The sequence below is a fragment of the Anopheles cruzii genome, chromosome 3 (genome assembly GCF_943734635.1).
Source record: "Anopheles cruzii chromosome 3, idAnoCruzAS_RS32_06, whole genome shotgun sequence".
Lineage (NCBI taxonomy): Eukaryota > Metazoa > Arthropoda > Insecta > Diptera > Culicidae > Anopheles > Anopheles cruzii.
In genome coordinates, this window is record NC_069145.1 from 81,766,990 (window position 1) to 81,791,951 (window position 24,962).

At 49.7% G+C, this 24,962-nt stretch overlaps 1 protein-coding gene across 1 annotated transcript; it reads left to right on the forward strand.

Moving 5' to 3' along the window:
* The first annotated feature begins 7,723 nt into the window (after positions 1-7,723).
* On the forward strand, positions 7,724-18,310 carry LOC128271130 (receptor-type tyrosine-protein phosphatase-like N). Its single transcript, XM_053008567.1, has 5 exons — positions 7,724-7,913; positions 14,759-14,812; positions 15,214-16,549; positions 16,628-17,929; positions 18,004-18,310. Exons 1-5 carry the CDS (start codon positions 7,724-7,726, stop codon positions 18,308-18,310), a joined length of 3,189 nt encoding a protein of 1,062 aa, XP_052864527.1.
* Positions 18,311-24,962: the final 6,652 nt, after the last annotated feature.

Sequence of the window (24,962 nt, forward strand, 5' to 3'; positions counted from 1 at the left end):
ACGGCGGCGTGTGTGTACCGTTAGAGGACGGAGGCGGATGGGATTATTTTGCGAATCACACTTTTTATCAACTTAAATCTACCAGTCTATCATTCCACATTTTATCGTTTACTTTACCTTTATAGTGTTTATATGCATAGTTCGTTCGATCGGTTCGATATCGATAGATGCCTAGTATTTCCATCACAAGTGAAGTAGCGTCCCGAAGGCGTGTGCAGGGAACGCAACATTTCCTCTACATTTAGCATTTTCTTTGCATAATTATCTTGCTGAAGAAAACGAAATTAGTATTCTCATATACGAATCCTCGATGATCATTTACTTGTTTAGCGTTACAGATTTAGATAGGTAAAGTGAAAAGCAAGAGGAGCGCCTGGAAGATTTTGTGGAACTGAGGAAAACATGTAAGGAGAAAATAATGTTTGAATTGCATTTAATTTCCACAAACTCCCCGTCACCGGGAGAATTGGGTCATTCTTTCAAGAAAAGTTGTAGCGAGGAACAGATTTGAGTTTTGTTTGTGGCCGGAAAGATCAAATTCCGATGAAATGACTGGACTGTTGCGAAACGGAGAGATGATACTTATGAGAATCTTAACAAAGCAATAGGTTAGCAGTTTTTCCTGTACCGTTGTTAGGCTAGGTGCCTTACCGTACGCTAGGTACGCTACGGACACTCACTTTACAGCTACCGATGAGTTCGTTCTCGAAAGAGCGGGACGAGTGAAAACAACAGCAGTACGAGTACGAAATCGAACCACGTATGTCGCAGCGCCAATCGTGTTTGGGCCTAAGAAGCCCACAGAAGTGAAGTAATCCGTTAACCGATGCGATTCGTATTTATTACAGTTTGCACTAGTTTGGATCCTATTTACAGATAGCTAGAATTATATTGGGCAAGCTCCGGCGATTGAAGAAACTTTAGAATGAAATATTTTGATCTATGGCGCGCGCGTATATTTATATATCTCGTTGATTGCTCTCTTATCGCGTTTATCGCGTTTGACACTTTGTTAGATGTTGGCGATAAAATTTCTTCACTTGTCTTACTATACAAAACGATTCCGGAAATCGACGTTTCCTTTCCCTCAACCTATATTTGCCGGTATTGACTATGGAAAGTGAGGGGTAAAATTGAACGCTCAACAACTGTCTTGAAACTAGTGATATAGCATATCAGAACTAAGTGATTCCTATTTTTCTAGCGTAACGCGCATAACGAACTCTCGAATCGGTCCCCGAATCCAATGCAAATGGAAATCATGGACCCTGGGTGTAACGTTAGGGCGAAAGATACTATTCTACCAGAACTTCATTTATGTTTGCGAACAAAGTAAAATAGTTTGAGTAGCGCGCGCGCGGTGCACACTCGGGTCTCCGTAAAGAAAAGACACACTCAATGATCAGATAAGAAATCGCTGCAATTGGAAGGTAATGTAGTTTTATACATTCACATCACGTTCCGAAATGCATCCGAGAGCAGCGCAATATCGAGATTCGAGGGGCGCCACGGGGAACCACAAACCGTTATTGAATAAGCTATGCAATAAGTGAGAAACAGAAAACAGGATTAAAACGGAATTCTTTCTTCTGCGTAAGAATTGTAATAAAGATTAATAAGCAAAGCATGTGACGCATATTCGTTCTATTCTGGGCCAAGGAGGGATGGTAAACGTTTACATGGCCTTCCATGGTGTGTGGCCTCCAACGTGACCCTCGATGATTACCCGTGACCTTAGTACTGACTTCTCGCACTTGCGTTGGTCTATTACTACTAGGGTGCCGATGTCAAACGCTTGTTTGTTTAATACAAGGCGGATATTGCAGCCATTAATCCGACGTCATTCAGCCTTTCAAATGCATCAATATATGATTACTATCGAGCGTTGCGATTGGGGGCCTAGTTTGGGTGAAATGTTTGTCGTGTATATGTCCTGCGGTGTGTCCTTGCCGAAGAACCTCGAAGAACGCTTGGGCTCGTAACGATTCTGGCCTCCACATTCGATGTAGTACATTGACGATATCTGTACTTGATTGCCCATTTGTGTAGGATTCACTGAAAGTAACGTGTTCGTTGAGTGTGTGAAACGGAAATGAGCGAAGGCTGTTGAGCGCCATCTAGCGCCCAATAGCGAAGCTCCTTCCTGTTTTGCCGTCACTTCCGCTAGTGAACTAATTTGAAATCGATTTACATAAAAAGGCGTGCGTTCTCTCTGTATGAAGTGTGTCAGAAGTCTACGACTCGGTCGTGGGCATGTGTGGGGTGTGTTTTTTCGGCCGCACACCGTATGAAATCTGATATTTATCAATGAGCAGCGCCAGTAGCGCATCTACGTCAGCGTTCCGTCGAGACGTGAGCTAGCCGAGGGAAGAATACAAACAACATACTAACCACACGCAATGTACACACACACACACGGGCAAAAGTAGCAAAACACCGTCGAAGGGGTATCAGTCGTATTGTTTGGAACACTGTGCAGCCGCCGTGTGCTGATTGATGGGCAGATATGCGCAGTCGCTTCCACACACCTTCACACCGAACGCCATCGATCCTGTGCGTACACGGGCCCGGTGCGTCTGTGTGCGCTGAAGGATCCATATGTTTGTGGCCCGGAAAGGGGGTGACCCACCACATTGCGAAGCGCAACAGTGTGTTCCACGCACAGCGGGTGGAACCCACGTAATGATGATAGGCCGAAGGTCGCAGCCGAAGCCAGGCATTCCCATCGTCGTGCAGTCCGTCCGTGCGCCATCAGGTAGCAGTCACAAACTTTCGTTCGACTGCAGTGCACTCACGCGCTACGAAACGACCATTTTTTTGCACTCCGTGCGGTCCACGGTGGGCAAACTACGCAACGCATAATCGCTGTATGTTTTTCTACAACTACCGTGTGCGGGCAAGTGTTTGGCAAGTTATTTAGTGGGAGACTTGACCACCGATGATAAGCAACTGTGGCAGCCCAACTTAAGACGACCGAACCCGAGCAAGAGAAGTGGACAGCAGTCCAAGCTGACGGACAACATCTAAGTGGAAACAAAGTGCCTAGAGAGAGGGTTGGCAAGCTACGGAAAGTGCCCAAACTCGCCAGAAGATCCTGCGACGGCCGACGTGGGTGCTATAAGGATAATGTGATGTGTTGAAAAAGGTGTCATCTTTCCGTACCGACGTGCCCGACGGGTTGATTGGCACTCGTGCCCTGGGCTGGAAAGAAAACTGGGGAAGAAACTCGCCTAAAGGATTATCAGTCCGTCGCGCCAGGGACCGAAAAAGGTACGTTCCATGAAACGCAAGGTAATGTTCGGCTGGCTCTATCTTCTTCTTTTCTACCTCGCTCCTACTGTGGGTCGCTCCAGGTAGGACGAACGAAGCAGCTTCTATTGTGTTGGGGTATTATTTTCGCTTGCGCCAAATAGTTTCATTAGCACACGCAGAAGTGCTCGGTGACAGCGCAACAAACAACGCGCTGATATAAAACCTGTCAAATATCGGTTAAGAGAGTGCCTTCGCCTTCGCACGATCCTTGCCACCCGGATGAACACCCATTCCTCCGAGTGGCCGAATCCCACCCACCTAAATGAGCCCCGGGTTGCCGTTGTGTGTATGTGTGTGCGGGAAGCTTTTGCGCGAGCCCGCCAGTAACTCAATCCGGGCCCGGGAGAGCTTTCGGATGGCATTGCTGCTGCTGCTGGTGTGACCCACCGTTGCTTGAAGCGAAGCCCGGGCCAGAAGTATTCCACCGCTTGCCGGAGGCAGCAGAGACCGAGACCGAGTTATCGCCCGCCTCCAGCGTGGTGCGCTGGGACGTGGTGCGTGCTTTTGTACGTGTGCAGTATCTGTGCCGTGGGCGATTGTGGCAGAAGCAGCAGCAGCAGCAGCAGGTAGCTGGTGCCACGGTGGCCTCGCCAGTCGCACACAAACCGGACACGCGCCTAGAGCCTCCTGTTCGGTCACCATATTGTGCGACTGTTTCATTACTTTTCCATTCGCACAGGACACCTCATCCACGGCAGCAGCAGCAGTAGGTGGCGGCTAGCGTGCCCAAAGTGACCCGGGGCCGACGGCGAAACGGAACGGTACTTTCTGTTCGAAGCCGACAGTGGTGCCGACAGTGCGCTCTGCTCTACAGCAGGAGGTTTTCGTTAAAGTTTCAGTTCTTTCGTTTCGGTTTTTCATTTTTTCTCACTCGGTTTGAGTTTTCTACGTTCGCCTCCTCCTGGTGTTGCGTTTTTTTTTAAATAATATTTTCCGTGTACCTTCATCGTTTGTTCCGTTCCGTGCAAAAGTTAAATAGTGAAGCAAAGTTGGCCCCTTGTTTGTGACCCGGTTTTCAATCGATTTAGTGGAGGAAAGGTGTACAGTTTGGGCCGTGCGCCCGTGCCAAGAAGCGACGCGAAAAGTTTCCATATTGAAGCGATAAGCTCCGGTCATTCCATTTCTTCTCCGGCTTGATGTTGCGTAAACATCTGCCAGCAGGAGCTACACCCGTGGAGCCACCGAGAAGGTAAAACCTGTTCGATTTCAGATTCACCACCTCAGTTGTCGATATGATTTCATTTTCGATGGACCTCCACAGGGGAAAAAAATTCCCTAATCTTATTAAATCAATGGAAGGCTCGAAGGTTAGCAAAGTCCTCCATTTACCGGAGGGAAATCATTTCCTTCGATGCTCTTCAGCAGCACCGAGTCCAGCTTTGTGTTGGGCGTTCAGAGTGATGTATTTAATAGCTTCACCAAATCCCTCCGCTATCGCCCACGCTAATGGCGAAGACTTGCGAAATGATTTGATGATCCATTTTAGGAGGAACCAGCGTGTCACGGAGAGAGAGAAAGAGCGACACAAAGTATTTTTTCACCCCACACGCTACGAATACAGCCACACACTTTTTGCAACCTATTGTGTAAAGCTTTTTCCCGGCACTCGGTCCACCGCGCTTCGGACAAGATAATATTCGCCGAACTCTCACGGTTGCGCTGAGATCCGGCGATGGAGGCGCCTGGTGTCTTTCGCGAACGAAGCGCCACCGTGCCTGTACCGGACACTCAATCACGGTGCTGCTGCCTTGGACCGGTACACCCACACACTCATTAACCAGAGTGTAACACAAATTTCGCTTCGAACTTCGCCTGGCCATCAGTGCCATCAGGATGCGCCTCCACGTTCCGGGTTCCGGCACACTTTGATCGATTAAAAAAACGTTGGTGTAAATGTTTAAACATAGCCAAAATGAATAAAACATGAAAGGGGACACCAAGTGAAAGGACCTGTTGACTGAGCCGTCGTAGCGTCAAACAGCCAAACGGCATGCTACGCCACGGGAGTTACCGCACGAAAACACGCACCTTCCGTGAGTCGAGCGTCGGATGCGTTGCAGTAGTTGACTGTAAATTTGCGTCGAGGCCTGCTGCGTGAGACCGGCTTTTAATGGTATTGGCCTTTGCCGGCTATGTAACGCGGAACCGCAGAGTAGGTTCACCGGAGCACAGGTTAAAATTTAAATAAATTGATTTTTTGCGTGATGACATTCTGCCCAAACAGCTGAACTTTTTGCCATTTCAGAAGCAAAATTGTTCCCCTATCCACCTCCGAATCTTGGGCCGGGGCGCCTGAGGTGGTCACCAGTTTTGCTAAACATTAAACGCTCCTTACGACTTGCGGTGGTTTGTTGCGAACCGACCGACGAAGACTATCGATAGTCGCCAAGAGACTCTCTGTTTGCATGTAGCAAACATTGACCGACTCGACCAACCAAAGCCCTTAGTGTGTGTGGAAATCGTAAAACGGGAAATCTCAAACGCTGTTATCTGTAAGCCATAGAGACACTCAACCGCTGGATGTAGTGAAATCAGTCTCAAAGCAACATTTACCGTTTGTTGGTCAAAAGTGGCGTTCGCTATACGAAATGCTTCAGACGACTGGTTGCCTTTCGCTAACCAGTAATTAACCATCTACTCTTTAGTTCGAAATTGCATGTAAGTTTGATGATTACATGTTCCAGATTGTTGTACTAGCTTTGCACTAGTTCCCCTCTGCTTCTCTGGTCATGGAAAATTTTCATTCGCTAAACTCACGTATGTAGCACCCGTTCGCGTAGTACACTGTTCGAGCTTGCCGCGGATCGTACCAATGGGACCGGGCGGCCAAAGGACACTGCAGCGGATGCACATTTAACCTTTCGCCGGTTCCCTTCATTACGCTGATAAATTGGATGACATTTGCTCTGCATGCGGTACCAACGCTGTAAGCCAGCGGAACGCATGTATTCTAATTTTCTGCACTACATTATTCTGTTCTTTTCGTACCTATTCCGCAATTTGTTATTCGCCCGCGGGGAACTTTAATGAACGCCATAAAAACAAACCATTCATGCAAATTGCGCAGCAATCATCGTTACGCCTTCGTTATCCGGTTGCGGGTTGAAGGTCGTACCGTGGCACGGGTGAGAGTCAACTAATTTGCATTCCTATACAATACGAACTTGTTTGTCTGCAATTTTCGGATATTTTTTGGCAGATCGGTTCGACCGTGAACTTGAATGGACTCGTCAAACTATTGTAATCAGCGGAGTGAAGGGTTGAAGGAAAAATATTCAACGTCCCCTAAATGGAGACGCCTGGTAGGTAGTACCACGTCGCACTTACTAACTCCAGAAGATCGATATTGAGAACGGAAAATAATTAATTAAATTGGCAAGCGAGCGATTACTTTCCCGTGACACAGATTAATTGTCGACGGAAGGTATTGTTAATTTAATGTCTCCCTTTACGGTGTCACCTGCGAGTCGCGACGGTTCAGTTCACGTTCGGATCGTACCTATAATCCAGTTCGGTTTCGTGGTTGGTGTAGCTCCGTCCTCAGTCAGTGTATTCGATTCCTCTTGAAATGGCATGATACGGAACAATTTATGTCAAAGCCTGGCGGGCATATGGTATCATTGTTTTACCATTACAAACCCGTTGAGTGTCAGAAAGTTTGGCCACCCAACCGGATATTGGGCAATCGTGGCCCATCTACGCGCCGCGCCCACCTGGTGTGGGGTAATCCAAACACAGTTTCCGCCTTTTGGGATGTTATTTTGTATTTCAATTCCAAATCTCGGGTCGACACATTCCTACGCTTCCGTCGAAACGAGTCAATCGAGGGCCGAATTCCGGGCGAACGTGCCAACATCGAAGCGTCACGTTTGTTCAACGCCCCGCTCGAAGCGTACGTGGTCCGTCCGTGGGTTTTGTGGATCGAAGCCTCAGCCTCAGACTTCGGGGAGCCGTTCGAATGGTGGCCCATTCCGGAAGCTCCGGATAGATGCGGATAAGGAAATAAGCGAACGGATGCCTGGGCCTGGAAGGGATCTGACTTTTGGATCAATACTTCCTCCACGCATCACTGCTTCCAGATGGCTGCCAGCAGGCGGTGTAAAGCCCACTCGCGTAACCTGGCAACGCGGAACGTTCGCCAAATCCGTGTGGCAAATAGATTCGGTAGCTAGCGGCAGATAAAATTTATCGCTTTTGTTATCACTACATAGCTCCAGTCTGATTTCATTTTGTTTTATTCACCCTGCAGCTTTTACACACCATTTAGACGACCTGTGGGGCAAGAAGAGAACCGGCTAGAAAGGTTGCAACGAGCCGAGCGGGGAAGAGCAGTCGAAGTTCCGGGCCAGGTTCGAAAGAAGCCGCACAACCAGAAACCGCACAACTTTAAAGTGATGATCTAGACCGCACAATGTCAAATATTGACAGATCGGCGACAGTGGCAGCATGGACAACAACAACAACAACAACCACTACTACTACTTCTTTCACCACCATCTGGCGACATTTGCTGCTGGCCACCGCCACTCTGCTGGCACTGCTATCCGGCGGTGCCCCAGGCGGCAGCGCTAACATCTTCGCATCGGCCGAAGGCAATATCGGTAAGTTCCTGCATGGCTGCTCGCGTTCGGGTGACCTCACGTGAGCCGTGGGTTTCATATTGTGGCCTCAATGACCTCCCTCGGTCGGTGATGGAGCATGGTTCTTCGGCAGGGTCTTTATTTTGGGCGACAGCATGTTGCTGTCTCCAACGGTTGTCGACGGATGAGGACGGTTAACGTGCCATCGATGAGAGATGAACGTGTCCCATATTAATATTGCATCACCATCCCGACCTGAAAAAGAGAATCGCCCGTACAATATCCGGCGGGGATGTGAGCTGAATTTTAGATGTAATTTTCTGTTTTTTTTTGCTCCGCTAGCCAACCCCGGTATAATGAGGGTGGATCGGGATCGGATAGATTTTTCGCCCTTTTTTGGGCGTTGTATGTATATGTTTACAAGGGTATTAGAACGCTTATTTGACTTATGGATGCCGTTTTGAAATGCCTAGCATTGCTTAAGGAAGACTAGTATCTGCCGGGCTAGTGTGGCGACCTCAAGTACCTTCATATTCAAAGCATAAGCATTGAATTCCAGATGAAGAATTCAAGAGATCTTGCTCCAAATAAAACCAATCACAAATGTCTTTTACTTAATTGCAAATTACCTTCATCCCACCTGGAACAGCTGGAAATTACTATTGATTAACTTCGCACTCGTGTCTTATAATTCGTTTTATGCACACGTGAGAAGCGATAAATTGCATTCCCTCCCAGTTACATCAGACCCGGAATTGGCTTGCCTCGCCTGATAAGAGCTGTCAGTAAATCATAATGTCGATGCTGCACCGCACTTTGGTACGTGCTCTGCTCGGCATCGGGCGTTGGTGCAAATAATTCTCCACAAATTCCTGACCATCCAGCGTGGGATGACTGCTGGAGCTAGCTGGCGCTGCAGCTAACGCCTTTCGCCCACGTGCGCCTTGCCAATGGGCCACCGTCCGAAAGGCGGAATGCAACAAGTAATCCACCGGATGGACCGGAACCCGTTAGTGTGTACCCGGTGTGGTTCTGCATACTCTGCTCTGCGCCTCGATGGCCTTGGATCGCCCACTTGCCCAGCTCAAAACTAATATTGCAGTTGCCGTACCTTGCCTGGCAAAACGGCTCTCCTGTGGGCTCCGTGAACGCAAATCTGTGCCCGGTTGTGGACCGAGATTGAATGAGCAAGTTTATTGATTAGATGAGATTTTTCCGTATCAAAACTCGAACCGATCCACCCATTTGAATCGTTTAGCCGTGAAGTCTTATCGATTTATCGGCCGAGCTCATTCCGTACAAATAAGATCATTCTCGAAGGACAATTGCATTCCAGTGCGTGCGAGCGTGCCTCGGTGCGTGTCCTAGTTTTTTGCACCCAGCCCAGTTGTCAGTCACAGTTTAATTCGCTCACCGCCTCATCGTGAGCAGCGAACAAGTGTACTCATCGTGGCATTCCTCCGTCAGCCAGCCAGACGCCCCACTCGGGGCCGACGGTCACGTAGCGCCCGTTGAGGCTGCACCGATGCTACCTAGTTTCCTGTTCCGGAACGTTCGAATGCCGGACGCAACGCAAAGTGGACCGGCTCAGACGGACGTTTAGCTCCTTGCCCGCCGCCGATCACATTCACGCTTGTGGTGCATGTTTCTTGTGGCGATGCAATGGGACAGCGTTGCGCTTTTCCCGAATAGCTTCGCTCCATTTGCTGGTTTACGTGCTGGTACGCCACGAACGGCACAGTCGGTGCCCTGCGCTAAGCTTCTTCCGGAGCTACAGCGTGCTAATAGGGCTCAGCGGTATTACAGGATTAATTCAAACGCGATTTTGCTCGGAGCGACCGACTCCGCCTTCTGGTGAGCCTGACGAGAGCCAACGTTTGCACCGTGTACGGAGAAGAAGAGCGCGTGAGTTAAACACGTTATTTGCATTCACTGATATACACCAGAGGGTATTTTGGGCTTTACGAAGTTAGCGGTTATGGCGCCTGCCTGCACCATGTCCACGCAGGAGCTTGGATTTGATATGATTATCCAAAAATTACAAACTACCAATCTGACATCCTCTTGTGGAACGAAATATGATGACGCTCACAAAGGGCCCCATAAAGTAATCTTTCGTGTCCATTGTATGTTGAAAGCTATGATCAATGCATGTGTCAGGGATGGCGTTTTGAAACAACCATCTCGGTACCAGGTATAGAAATAAATCCAAGCAGCCAGCGATGGGAAGATTGAACGTGATGGGTAAATCAACACGACAGAATGCAGCCTTTTGTAGAGCCATCGTCCGGCCATTGAAAGCCATTGAAGATGAGATGTGTGTAGATCCAGGATGTGTCGCCGGTATTGTCTCAGAAGGTACGAGCAACACCGTGTCACAGTGGGTGGAAGGAAGGATAATGAAAATAGATGAATACTTCACAATGTGCCATGGCGATGAATGAAAGCGAACGGCACTGAAGCACGGGCACCCATCAAAGACGCTCTGACAGGACCCACCTGGGAAATAAGAAACCTTAATGCGTTCCTTGTCGTTGCTGTGAGTGTAGCATTAGGTAGACACACGTATGTCACACGTAACCACAACGAGGTTCGTGTGCCAGATAGTGGGAACCGTGTTTTTAGCTTTTTAAGTGACGTAATTGAAAGGAGAGAAAACTATAAGCCCCAATGTGTTACCTATGGCAACGGCGCTTGCTTCGATCTTCGACGCCAACAGTCAAATTAGTATCCTTGTGCGTACGGAGCTTGTAGCTAGTCTCGAACAACATTCGTTAACGTAAATGTTCTGCAATCTATTCCGCCTCGCAGCAGCTGTTGCCTGCGAGATAATGTTCCGCGCAACCGTCGGTGGCGCGGCTTGTTAGTTTTTGGGTAGCAACGCAACATAAAAGAACCACGACCGATGCCGATGTTGACGGTGTAATGTTACAGCGTAAGTGGGTTATAATTTGTACCCGAACGAGCGTCACTGATGGCGCTGTTGCGCAGTGTTGCGATAATTCGCACCCATAAAACCGCAAGCACATGTGCTGCTGCTGGTATTATGGTTCGTGGAATCATTCACCAAAATAAGGCACGCTATAAGCGCGTTACGGGCAGTGTGTCCCTGTGCCGTGTATGTTTTTGTGTGGGATGAATTACATTTATTGAGGCTACCGTTTAAATTTTATTGTGGATATTACAGACCATGGAAACCACCCTTTTTGGCCGTGAAGTAATCGATACTCGTGTTGAGCCGGCGAATCCGGCTATTTTAGGAAAAAGGAAAACCCCCCAGGCCCTAGAAGGCAGTTCTATCGGCGGTTATAAATAGAGTTGGTAAACCGGCTTACAGCTTACAAAAGAAAGAGAAATAAACCGAAGCACCATATAACACGGGGCTGAAAAACCGGAAGTGAAGTAACATTAAATACATTCAGCCCACCAGCACACACTCATAAACTGATGGTGAAAAGCTCACAACGTCCCACGCGGCTTTTAGCGTTTCGGTTTTGCCCTCCCGCTGCTCGGAACGGGGGACTCGGAGTGAGTGTGAAAACGGCTGGCGCCAAAAAAAGAGCAACCGAAGGCGCAGGACACAAACAAACGCGACTTCGAACATGACGGCGTGACCGCGTCGCCGTTTGACGTCATTCTGTATGCAGCACGTCCAATCCGCGGTCTCCGGTCGCTCCTTCGACCCGAAGACGCGATTGCCGTGAAGGATAGAACTTTTGCTTCCCGTGGATTGAGTGCTTCGATTGAGTGTCCCCAGAGGTTGAAGTCCGCCCGCCTGTGGGTGGTAGTGAATGGTGTATGTTGATGTTCATTTATTCAACTCCCGAAGCAAAAGCTCTGTGGAAATCGTACTCCGAACACACCGTCGCAGGCGGCCACAGTTCGGAGGCACTCACGACACTTGGAGGATTAACGTAACACGCACGGGGTCAGGGCAGGATCCCCGCTCCACTCACGTCATACACGTCAACTTGACAGACCTAGTAGGCACATAGTATGAAGAAAAAACATAAATTTATTGCGAAAAACTAGAGGTTGGTAAGAAGCGTTTGACAGTGTTGATGTATGGGTTCACTTTTTTCCTCTGGTATCAGGTTCGAAGAACCTCAACTGGCCTGTAATTAGTTCGCTCGACTATTATCTCTTAACTTTAAATTAGATTCTCCCTCACTCAGGGCGACACCTGATGCGAATGTGGGATCGTTAATTTACTTGGCTACGGGTTTCAAAGTGCGATATGTGTGCATCGGTTTGACGTCATTTTGTTTCATAATTACTTTTCCTCGCCGTTACCGTTACAACATGTGGCAGAAAGTTTTACCGGCAAGCGACGGTAAGGGTCGGTCACGCGAATTCTCAAACATGCACGTTCAACTTTTGCCTCCAGGCTCCTCGGGCTCCCCAATTCTGGCCCACTGGCGGCCGTGGTACTTGTAGGCATGTCATTGCATACGACATCATCATCATCGAAAACATCCGGCCATACGAACACGACCAAGCATGCGAGCATCTCGGACAACACGAGTCCGTTCTCACGTCCCAGAAGTGCCATCTTTCAGCCTGTTGGCGACCGGTAAAAAGAGCGAACCTGAGGTTCAGTAGCTTGTTTTCCTTTACCCGGGGATGCCGACGATCTATTTTTAGCCCGTACCCATCCTTCCTCGACCGATCTCTCAGCTGCCAGCGTGAGTTTTCAATACATCGACCCACGGCGAGCATAATGTTGCCCCGGTCCACAACAGCAGCATAGGCGGTGGAGGCGGCGAGTGTAGACGGCGACATGCGCACCATCCAGCGTTGCCGTCAACATCCTTCGCAAAGGAAGTTCGGTGGGACAGCCTGCTCCTTGGCTTGCTGGGTACGGGAATATTTTTTGTTTACAATTCCCGTTGAAGCAGGACCACAGCCCGTTAAGTTCCACCGAAAATCGCTGCTCGCCGTGTTTGAAATTACTTGCGCATCCCATCGCAAGCGATGGGAATTTTGGCCAATCAAAAACCAGTCGGAGGCAGCAGCTGGCCGCTCGATTTGATGGCCGAAATTGAAATGGAACCGTTCGGGTGTTCGGGCGCTGTTTGTCCTGCGTAATTGTGATGATTGCCGTGGGAATTCGCTACTAATTGGCCGGCCTAAAAATAGACAGCCGGTCGGGGAGTGAAGCACATAGCGTGTGATTCCATCACACGGGCCGATATCGATCGAAGGTTAATATTGACTAACCGAGCCCGATACGAGACCTTACCGATACCGCGACAAGGTCGACATCTTGCGTCGTATAAAGTGTGTCATGTTGAAAGCATTACTCCTATTCAAGATGGTGGGTTGTAAAGGGAGAACGGATTACAAGAAAACCTTCTTCCAGTGTTTCTCGAATGTCGCCTGCAGATGGCTTCTTCGATTGCCTTCGACACAGTCGGTCCTTTCTCGATATGCGTCTTCTGTGATGCAAAAACAAATCACAATTTTTTTGACATTCAAGAGAGCACCAAAGCATGCTGCGACCGTTACATTTTTAAGGTAATCGGAACACCAATGTCCTTTCAAAAGGGACCTTTTCAGTCCGCATCACCCTCTCGTAACTTTTCCATCCCTTTGCCGTGTGGAACTTTTATTGCCGAATTAGCGGCAACAAAGAATTTTCCCAAACTTCGCACTCTCCGGTTTCCCACCAACCAATTGGTTTGTGTTTTCTTAACAAAAAGCGCCTGGAGGCACATGTCAACGATGAATAAATAATAACGCTCGATTCCGGCTCACCTCATAAATCATCCATTTCTGCCTTGGTCCGCGACGAGGTGGAAACCTGAGCAAGATCAAATTAATAAGCGATTGAGCGTGTGAAAGTAATAAAACTGTCAGACAGGTTAGCGATAGCCTTTGGGCTCTTGTTTATCGCCACGGACCGGCAGAAAGCGGCGGATCATCCCGGAGACACCGATCCCGTCGTGCCGGTCATTTGGCATTTCTTTTCGCATCCGAAGCCGCATGGAAACGAAAACTTTTCCTCACCCCTGCCTTGGACCCCGCTTAGTGGGGACTTGCCTAATGAGGTTGGACCGGCGACCGGAGCAAACGACGTTATCCGTTTTCCCCAGAAAACAGAGCCGGCTGCCTGCTTTGACAGCGGAACGCGAAGAATGGGCGCAACAAGGCGTAAACATAACTCAAGCACGCGCAACGAAACTGGGACCCTTGAAGGGAGTGTCCTTGAAGCAGCATCCCACCATCGGGGCGCGTGTTGCCTGGCGGCGGATGATTTCGGTGCCGTTTCTGGCGAAAAACCTTTGCTTCGCTTTGCTTTGGGGAAATTCCACACTAATTTCGAACCGAAGCATGATGAACATTAAGGCTCCGAAAGATTGATTTTGTAGCGCACAAACCGATCTAATTTAATCGGTTCAACATTCCCAGCAACGCCTCTTGTTTTTTCAATAAACTTCCCTTTCGCTATCGCTTCGTAATCCCCGAAGCATCGCCGGAGATTTACTTCTTCTTCGGTTTCGGTTTTCTGTGGCCGGCTCGTGGCCACTCTCACTGCAAAGTGTCGAACTCTTGACTTTGTTCGTCGAAGTTTTTGCCACGGCCACCGAACACCGAAGATTCGCACGAACCACGGGACCCCGGGACGTGATCGTGCACTTCACGGCGAGCATTAAAACCCTGAGCGGTCTGAAAAGCCGACATTACGTGGGTTGCTTCGATGGTCTGCTTGATCCTTGAGCGGTATTATCGTGATTTTTGAAGCGTGCTCCGAAGCGTGCACTCTTTAATGCTATCAATGGCGCCCTTTGCCAGCCCACAGAAGGGCGTCGGTCGAGCAGGGCTTACTAATCTCGGATGTCCTATCTTGTACCGCCCACTTGCAGGTTGCCTGTTCACGGAAACACTCTGCCTGGAACACCTGGAATGGTGCTACGATGGTAAGTATCTCGGAACTTGTAGTTCAATTTGTCAGATAAGCTAGTGAGCAAAAGTGGCATCCAGAGGCCGAACCTTCATTGGAATCTACCAGCAGCGCCCCTCATCGTTGTAATTAATTCCATAAATGAATCATTTCACCGTTGACCGCCGGTCCGGCGAACCACAGTCATTCTCATCAACGATTGCAACAGGCAACAGTCTGGGCCCATGTTGGCCGAGGATAAGTTCTCGGACGAAGCGAACCAAACTAACCTCATTGCCGGGGGTGCCAACTTTTCTAATTAAATTTCTTCTTCTGGCCGACCTATTTGTGCCGCGGATTCCCGCGGAAGCGGGTTTCCGGGGATTAATGGCGCGGGTTTTCACGAATCGCTTCTTTCTTCTCGGACCTTCGCGGCAGACTTTGCGTTCGGAAAGTGTCTGCCACAGTACGGGCTGGAACCGGAGGAACTGTTCCGGAAGCCACTGGACGAAGACCAGAGCCGCATCCTGGCGCGTATGCTGGAGGAGCTGCAGGGTGCCGGGCTCGGCTGGGAGCACCCGTTTACGCAGTGCCGTATCCAGGGCGCCCTGTTTGCCATCCGGACCAACACCGACATCCCGCAGACGCTGTGCGCCAATCTGGCGCCCGCACCGGAAGTGCTCGCCCCGCAGAGTCCGCTAGCGTTCGTGCGCTTCATGCCCCCGAACGAGGAGTACGCGGACGAGGTGTACTATCCACCGCCGAAGAAAGCGTTCGCCGAGCTGGACGACGTGCTGCCGGAAGTGATCCCACTCGGACCGCAGGTGCAGGACCCGGTGGAACTGCGCGACCTGCAGCAACGCGTCGCACTTGGGCGCCTGCTGAAGCAGTACGAGGCAGCCATGGCCGACGCAGCCGTGCAGTCCGGGATGCGGCAGCATCCGCCGGACGTGACGGACTACCTGGATGGACCGGAACCGAACGAGATCGAAGAAAGCCAGCTGCTACCGTTCAAAGCTGCACCCGAACGGCAGTGGGCGGCCGGTTCGAGTAAACGGGGAGAGACGGCCATCTTCCGCGAACAGCAGCAGCAGCAGCGCCACGAGCAGGACATCGACGAGGAGCGCGCCCTGAGGGAGCTGGTCGAGCGGTTAACGCCAAACGATGGGGCCGAGTTCCAGTACATCTACCCGAAGACGTCCTCGTTCCGGGAGTACGCGACGGAGCACCACATTCCGAAGATCTCGAACTTTGCCCCGGAGAACGTGCACCAGCTGGAAGGCGGGCACGGCGCATCGCCGAACGCGGACAAGTTCTTCAAGAAGGCACACAAACCGCAAATCCGGAACGAGATTCCGGTCGGAAGCTTCCGGGAACTGAGCGCGGCCTACGCACCCTCCTCCGGACCGGAGGATGGCGGGTTGTACACCGAGGGTGGCTTCGTGTACGTGCCGAAGTCGGGCACTGCCAGTGGACGGCCGGGTAAGGACGATGCGCGCACGCTGCTGGACAACATTCTGGGCTTTACGAGACGCGAGCGGCTGGATGTGAAGAAACCGGGTCCACCGGCGGCCCCGCCACCGTCGGGCCAGAGTCCCAGCGAGCCGCCGAAGGAGATCGCGCCCGAGCACAAAACCAACACGTCCGCCAGTGCGGCCGATGGGGCGGATGATCTCGGTTCCAAGTCGAAAAAGGAACTGTTTGCCCACACGGACGATGACCACGCGCCCCATTCGGTCGACACGGAGTACGCCCACGTCATTTTGAAGAACCCGTAAGTGGCCGCTAGACAAGACTGGTGTGTGTGTGTCGTAATCTTTTCTAAATTTTTCACATCTCCTCGTTTCCACAGCATCGACAACTGGAAGGATGGAGCGCGGATCGTGGGCGCGTTGGCCGAGCTGCTGAACATGCAAGGCTACTTTACGCACCCGCGGGTCGACCGGCACGAAGTGTCGTTCCGCGTGGAAGCGAACCCGGATCGCAAGACGGCGGCGGACGTGGCGAAGCAGATCAACGACAGCCGGTTCAAGAACAACCTTTCGCGGCGCCTCGGGGTGCTCGTGATTCAGGCCGGTGTCGGCGATAAAACCAAGGAACTGGACGCCGTATCCTCGCAGCGTCTCAAGCGGGTCGAGGACGGCCCGAACGTGACGCACGTGATGGCGTACATGTTTGCCGGGGCGGGTGCCGCGGCCGGGATCGTGATCACCATGACTTTGTTTCTCATCCGCAAGCACGACAAGAAGAAGGACAAACTCGGTGGCCTACAGTCGGGTCTAGGGGGTGGGGCGGGCGATAGCTCCAGCAAGGACTACCAGGACCTGTGCCGGGCGCGCATGGCCGGCGGAAAGCCCGGCAGCACCCCGAGTGACTCACCGAGTGGCGGGCGCATTACGGCACTGGCGAAGGAAGCCGAAGCGCGGCCACCGTCGTCCCGATCGAGTACCTCGTCGTGGAGCGAGGAACCGGCGCTGACGAACATGGACATCTCAACCGGCCACATGGTGCTGTCGTACATGGAGGATCACCTGCGCAACAAGGGCCGCCTGCAGCGCGAATGGGAGGCCCTGTGTCGGTACGAGGCGGAACCGAGTGCCCGGGATGCGGCCCTCCAGTCACAGTGCGTGCCGCTGAACCGGGCCGGTGCTCCGCTGCCGTACGATCACTCGCGCGTCGTCCTGAACCACCTGGCGAACGCCGAGGGTATGGACTATATCAACGCGTCCACCATCACCGATCACGACCCGCGCGCCCCGGCCTATGTGGCCGCGCAGGGCCCACTGCAGGCGACACTGGCCCACTTCTGGCAGATGGTCTGGGAGCAGGGCGCCGTGGTGCTGGTGTCCCTTTGCCGGCTGCAGGAGAACGGTGAGTCGGCCTGCGCCCGCTACTGGCCCGAGGAAGGGGCCGAAGTGTACCACATCTACGAGGTGCACCTGGTCAGCGAGCACATCTGGTGCGACGACTATCTGGTGCGGTCGTTCTACCTGAAGAACCTGCGCACCGGCGAGACGCGCACCGTCACCCAGTTCCACTTCCTGTCGTGGCCGCAGGGTGGCGTTCCGACGTCCGCCAAGGCGCTGCTCGACTTCCGGCGCAAGGTGAACAAATCTTACCGCGGCCGTTCCTGCCCCATCGTCGTGCACAGCAGGTAAGCAGCGACACCGCGGTAAGCGACTCTTGAGCCCGGAGTAACCGAAAGTCTCTTCCATCGTGTTTCCCTAGTAACGGTTCCGGACGCACCGGGGCGTACATCCTGCTCGATCTGGTGCTCGGCCGCATGAACAAGGGCGCCCGGGAGATCGACATCGCGGCCACGCTGGAGCACTTGCGCGACCAGCGGGCTGGCCTGGTGGCCACCCGGCAGCAGTTCGAGTTTGTGCTGATGGCCGTCGCCGAGGAGGTGCACGCCATCCTGAAGGCGCTCCCACAGACGACGGGCGCCGGCAAGGGCTCGCAGGAGCTGGAGAACGGCACTAAGGAGGGCGCGAATGGGCAGGACACACCGAAAGACAAATCGACCGAGAAGTGAAGTGAACGAGTGAAACGGTCAAGCCCCAGCTAGGTTTGACCGATGCGCGGGCGCACTGAAGGACGCGGACGTGTTCCGATTTAATACCCCACAACCAACCATTTTGTTGGGTTTTATCTGACCCTCGTCCCCCGATATTGTGTAGTGATGCCCTGTTTACGTTGTTGGAGATTCTTTTTAGTTCAATCTGGTTTAGTTTTAACGCACAAACGGCACCAATCGAGCAAGGACACACAAAACTGTTGTGCACAAACGAAGCGAACCAAACCGAAACCAGCTCTCCACTCCGGGGAGGGGGGGCAAACACGGCAAACGAGACAAACACGGCTTTCGATGAACCGGCGGTATCGATGGCGAAACGTATCAGACCCATGCAAAACGAAACTCGAAACATATGCTGCGGACGACGGCACGGAATGGAAGAGGCTCTAGCCCAACATAACTGCAATTTTAGATGCACATCTCCCTGTTGCGAGAAGTAAGTCAGCCATAACTTTCGCGAATGGTCTCAATGAAGAGTTACAGTCAATTCTGGAATCTGGCACCGTCCCGGTGTCGGAGTCGCCTTTTCTTCGTTCACCAACGCACCAACTCGCGCATTGGACCCGCCAGCCCGATCAGGACACGATCGCTTCCCGGGCGGTCAGCTTTGCTAACCAGCCTGCAAAGTTGATCGATCGGGAGGCCCGGACGGGGGTCCGTAGGGGTCCTGGGCCATCACGATACGCTACGTGCGGAGCACCACTAGAAAGTTTCCCGGTTTTTTTACATCATGGCCCATGGGAAATCCTAGGCTCACTTCTCCCACCCCGGGAACGGGTAGTAAGAGTCAAACAAACAAACTATCATTGCATTGTAGTATCAATCGTATGGGGTAGACGGTAGATGGAAAACCTACGAGAAATCACATATGTACCTCCTAACTGTTAACTTGAGCATTGGAAAATAGGTTGCGGAACTGCGGATGGCGGGACAAACGGAATCATTTGAATCCTGCGTAGGGCGCAGGCGGGACTAGCACGACTAGAGGGAGAAATATCTTACTTACCCATATAAAGCATACAAATGAAAAAGGAAAACCAAAAGTCATACATATATCTATACAAAACATATATACATACATATATTATTATCTAGAGCAGACGGCCGAGAGGGTTAAAGTATCCACGTACATATTTTAAGCTATCACACCCCTCAACCTGGAGCTGATAATGATGATTATGAAGACGAACGTTTAGTGAATTGAAAAGTATATATTTTAACATGTGGATGGTGAGGGGGCAGGTAGAAGGGACAACACAGGAACGAGGGCAACCGCAAGGAATTAATCATCCCAAACCACAGAGACACATCATCCAGCAACAGAGTACCAGAGAGCGTTACAGGACAACAAACAGATGGTAGTAGAATCATTGCCGTTCATCGCATCTAATGTGAGGTTGGAACGGCTACGGCTACTAGATTAGCCTCGAGCGTGCGTAGTGCGTAGTTATTTAGCACAGCAACCCCTGGAAGGGCTCATGAAATGAGCGCTCGCATCCAAATTCCACTTCCACGCACGGAGAAAAGGCCACAGGAAAAGTGTCGCAGTAGGAACCGGAAACGAGTCGCGATGGCGAAAAAATATATATTTTTTGATTCCTTTATTCTAGCACGGGCCGGATCCGGTCGTTTCGCGCGGTCCAGGTGGCGAAGGCGAGCACGACTTCGAACGTCAACGGGACCGAGCATACCGCCCTAGTTGCGCCCCTGGCGGCCCCGAACGACCGGATCTGGGCTTGTCCAGTTGTATACATAAATAACTCACAGGAACAGCACAGTAAAATTAACGGAACGCGCGCTCTTACCGACAGACGTGTGCGCACAGTAATTGTTCGATGAAAATGTGTACTTTAAAAAAGTGACAACCGTTATGCTTATTCCATTTTATCCAATAATAGTGATTTAATGTCTGATTCTTCGTATGCATGTTATTACAAGAGAGTAGAAAACAAGCAACAAGCGACAGCAAGAGGCGAACGTTAACCAAGAAGCCATGATCAACCGTCATGACAACCGTCACCATTTCCCGCGCGCAGGCGAGCAAATTTCCGCCCTGCCGCGGGATGGTTGGCACTAACCAAAAAAAAAACACTATAATATTTCATCCTAGATGCACCCGAAGCATACCCCCTTTCCGATGCCAGTGCCAAACACGAACCACACAGATCTCGGAAGTGCACCACAAAGATCTCGACTCCAGCCTGTTGAGGATTTCGTGGTGCACTGATTTTTCCCGGGTCCGGCAGTCGGAGCATCGGAATCGCATCTAAAACCGGACCAGCGAAACAACAGCGCCGGTGTTCAGTCCCGTTCCGTGGGCTCGTTTGGCAGAAATCTCTCAGAACTTTCGAACGCCGCACAAACTCCTTTCCTATTCACGAAACGTCTAACAAAAAACTCCCATCACCCATGGCAGGATGACGCGGTTCCGCGGTACGGTTCTGGTTTTGGCCACTTTTTATCAACACAATCCGGACACTCCACACCGCTCCAGCCTCAAACAGGCCAACCGAACGGGATGCTTTGGGTGCTTTGGGTACTAAACCAGCAATGGTATGGTAGAACGTGTTGCAACAGCAACAGCAAACTTTGGCAAAACGGCGGCGGTGATTTGTTTACACTTTACAAAAAAACGTCTTGCGGACGGAGAAGGGTGAAGCAATTCACGGAGCTCATCGCAGGACACAAGAGAAGAGGATTCAAATCGAATTAATCAGAGACTGAGTAAATCATTGACAAAAACCAAACAACCAACATGAAGCAGAAGCTACTTTGATCTAACTTCAAACCGTTGTTATTGTCTGTAGATACCGAGACACTTCACTGGGAAGAAAGCTAATACAATAAAACTAGAACGTTTTGCGTTTTACACAGTCTTCAGAAACTTATTTAGCACCAATTTGTTTGACCCGGTTTTAAGGACGTTCTATTCCGGCAACCCAGGCCGTGCTGCACTTGCAATGTTTTAACGCACAACTAAATGAGTTGATACAAACTTACTGAACTTAGTAGCTGCCCCCCGTAGCAACCAGAACACAGTATCAGCAGAGCACGATCAAAACGGTACCCGACACTGCATTGGAACAAAGACGGCCAACGGCGAATGGATGAACGTGAAAAACGCACGCAAAGCAAATCTGTCACGGATCGCTAAACGATACTTTTTGATCTATTTCACATAAATTATATAGATATATATACATATACAGTTGAAGAGGAGAAAACATGAAAAAAAAAACACATGAAAAGTGAGAGATAACATGACGGACGTGGGGACGAGCATGTTGCGGCGAACAAAACGGCAAGTGGCACCTCGGTGCGCAGAGTTAAATCCCACTTCTTATATGAATTATATACATGCATATATACATATACATATATACATATTATTGTATACAGAAATTAGTAGCATTCCCATCCATACTTGATAAACAGGTATATAAACATATATTTAGACGGACGATGATATGCAACTTCACGATCAATACAATCTCAGTCTTGTGCAAACTCGTAAGCGCACCGCAAACTCACCCGGGCTTGCATCTACTAACAACGCACCTCTAGTATTACGTGTGTACACTAAAGACTAAAAGACAAAAAGGAAAAGAAATACAATCCATTTCCACGTCGTTGTGTTTGTTTACTGTTTACTTGTCGTCCAAACAATGGCAGCAACCGGGCGCGCCAACCCGCAGCCGTTCGGTCTAGGTCCTAGGGCTCGGATTCTAAATTCCGTACTAGCAGCACTCGGGTCGGATACTGCGGAGTTGGCGCGTTCAGCAAGAAAAAAAAAACAATGGAGAAACTTAACACATAGGGTGTTACTTACCTGCAGACAGTAAAATGTAGAAATACTATAGACCGTTAACACTATTAACGCGTACTTTACGGATTACTACCCCTAGAAAGTGGCAGCTAGATCTCGTGCAAAAGTGCACCATATTGTATTTACTTCGCAACTAAACTTCGATCGGATCGAAGCTGCTTCAACGTCGGTGGAAATGTGCAATGAAAGCTTGAAGAACTTGCCGAAGGATACAGATAGAGAGGCATATTCATATTTATCTTTATGTGATTGAATGTCCAGAACGAAACGGCACATCCGGTCGGGGTGGTGTCACCAAAGTTACCACGCATCACCAGAGGCGTATAAATATATACTGACCACCCTTAAACACACATATGCATTAACCAAAGAGCAGTATCTGTACACTATTTACCGTTGTCCCGTCTCGTTTCCGTTACTCGTGCCGTGTAAAATAAAAATGGAGTAACCGTACAAAAAAATCCACGAACTTCTTGCATTGACCGGCCAGCGGCACCTGCACCACTTGAAAGTATCATCCATTCAGCATATGTTAGATGTGCACACCTGTGCCACCGATAGGGAATCAGAGGCAGCGGCAGAGAAGGAGGGCAATGGAAAACGGGAAACGATGCCGGTTCGAGAACGCGAAGCGTTATAGGCTTAAAGGAAGATAAATCTATGACACAATCGGTGCAGAATGTGCGTTGATCACTGACTTAGTAGAGCTGTAAAAAGAAGCCAAACTCGACGATCGATAGTGGGCGAAAGGGGACGAAAAGGTCATCATCCTTACACAACTACCAGCGAGAGGGTGCACCGTGGGGTGCGCCTTTCCGGGCCGATCTTTCAGATGTAACTTTAAACCTTATGAAACTCTATTAAAATTAACCGAAACGGATGAGCAGCTACCAAAGAAAACACACTCTTATGGATCGGTACGATCAGCAGCTAGGGAAACACAATTTTAGAAGCCACATTGTAACGCCCACAAAATAATCACCAATCGCGACCCAATTGTTTGCCAATTTTGTAAGTGTGTGAGTAGTGTGAGCGCAACAAGCGCGTGAAAGCAGAATTATCCTGAAAGCTGTGAGTTTCGATTCTCCGCCCGATACGGACGATGGGAAAATTGTCATTTGAAAGACGTTTCAATCGATATTAGTAACTACACAGCCACCCTTCCTTTGCAAAGATCAATCGAAATACATGGTTGTTCAATTAGTTCAAACAGAACGTGCTACAGACGCACTCTACTTAATTGTGGCAGTGAAATGTTCCCATACAAAACACAGATCATAGATAAGTTTTATGCTTCGATTACGGTGGCGTAGTTTGCACTCGAGAGATAACCGAACGATGGCGAAGATCAAAGCACGACGTCGTTGCGTGCGAAAGAAGGAAATGGAAAGCACTAAGGTGTATACTTGTCATGCTTAAATCCAAATGTGTCTGCTTACCGTTGTAAAACAGTTGGCGGAAAGAACATAACACAATTCTACACTATTCGATGAGACACGGAACAGCGGAATGGAGCGAATGTTATGTTTCGTTGTACCTTGTGGAGTTTTCGGTTTCGGAACTTAGTTTATGCTATGCCAACAAAACGGAAATAGTCTCTATACGTCTCCCACCAGGATTCAGTTTTCACTATCCCGTTGCTTCACCTTTCTTGCCCTCGATGGATCAAATATAAAAAACCACTATTTGTACTTATGTTTTATTTCATAACCTGAGCATACAGTTGCGTTTCTTTGTTCATTGTGCCTTTTTGGTCCATTTCATTAATGCATCCGAACAGTTCATTGGCCGTGGTATAGAAAGGTATAATTAAAAACGGCTGTAAGTTACTTGTGAGGGTCGATATTATGCTAAAAGAACACATTTGCAAACTGGAACGCCGATTCCCACAGTCCAAGGAAAAGTCGTGACTGTGGTTTCAGTAGTATCTTCAGACAACTTTTTTTATTACTAATGGGACATTCATTTAAACTTCATCAATATTCTGATTACAAAACTTACGTGAAATGTTTGAAACATCTAAAATACTCGATTTTGCTAAACTCATAACATTTTTTGAAAATTGTACATCAATGTTTTGCGCATTGCATAACTTGAGGCGTTTTGCGGAAATGTGGCTCATCAATGATCGTTAACGATTATTTAAATTCAAATTAATCAAAGCTATTTCTCTACTTCCTGGCGAATCGTTAATCTTATCGCATGCTCAATTTTACATATTTTGGTTCTTCATAAAAACCAATTACTATAGTTTAAGAAAAGCAATCTGAATTGTTACGTTCGAGTCGCCATTACAACCTCATTTCGCCGATCCATGGAAGTTCACAGTTTTAGACAAATGCGCGTTAAACAAACGGCTGGGCTTGGCAAGGCGACTTGCAGAGCGTCATGCAACTCAACAAAATGGACGCAACTCTCGAGGTACACGACTTATCCATAACGTACGTCAACAACGCTGGTGCGATTTGGTTTCGAAGGTAAGCGCAAGCTAGTGCCATTCGTTGATGTACCACCAAACGAAGATGTAAAACGGGTCAAAATATGCCCATAAATTAAAAATCACCACGTTTGTTTCCTTTTTTTGTTTGTCTGGCGGCATCCACCACCGGAGACGAACGATTCAATTGTACCACGCACAGTCCCGTGGATGATCCGAGTGGCGCAACTGAAGGCCATCTTCACACCCGACGCACCCAACTTTGGATAAGTCAAAGCTGATTATGAAACGTGGCCTCAGCACTTTCTCACCTTTCCGCCCGCGGTGCCAAAGGGTTTGAAAAGTTC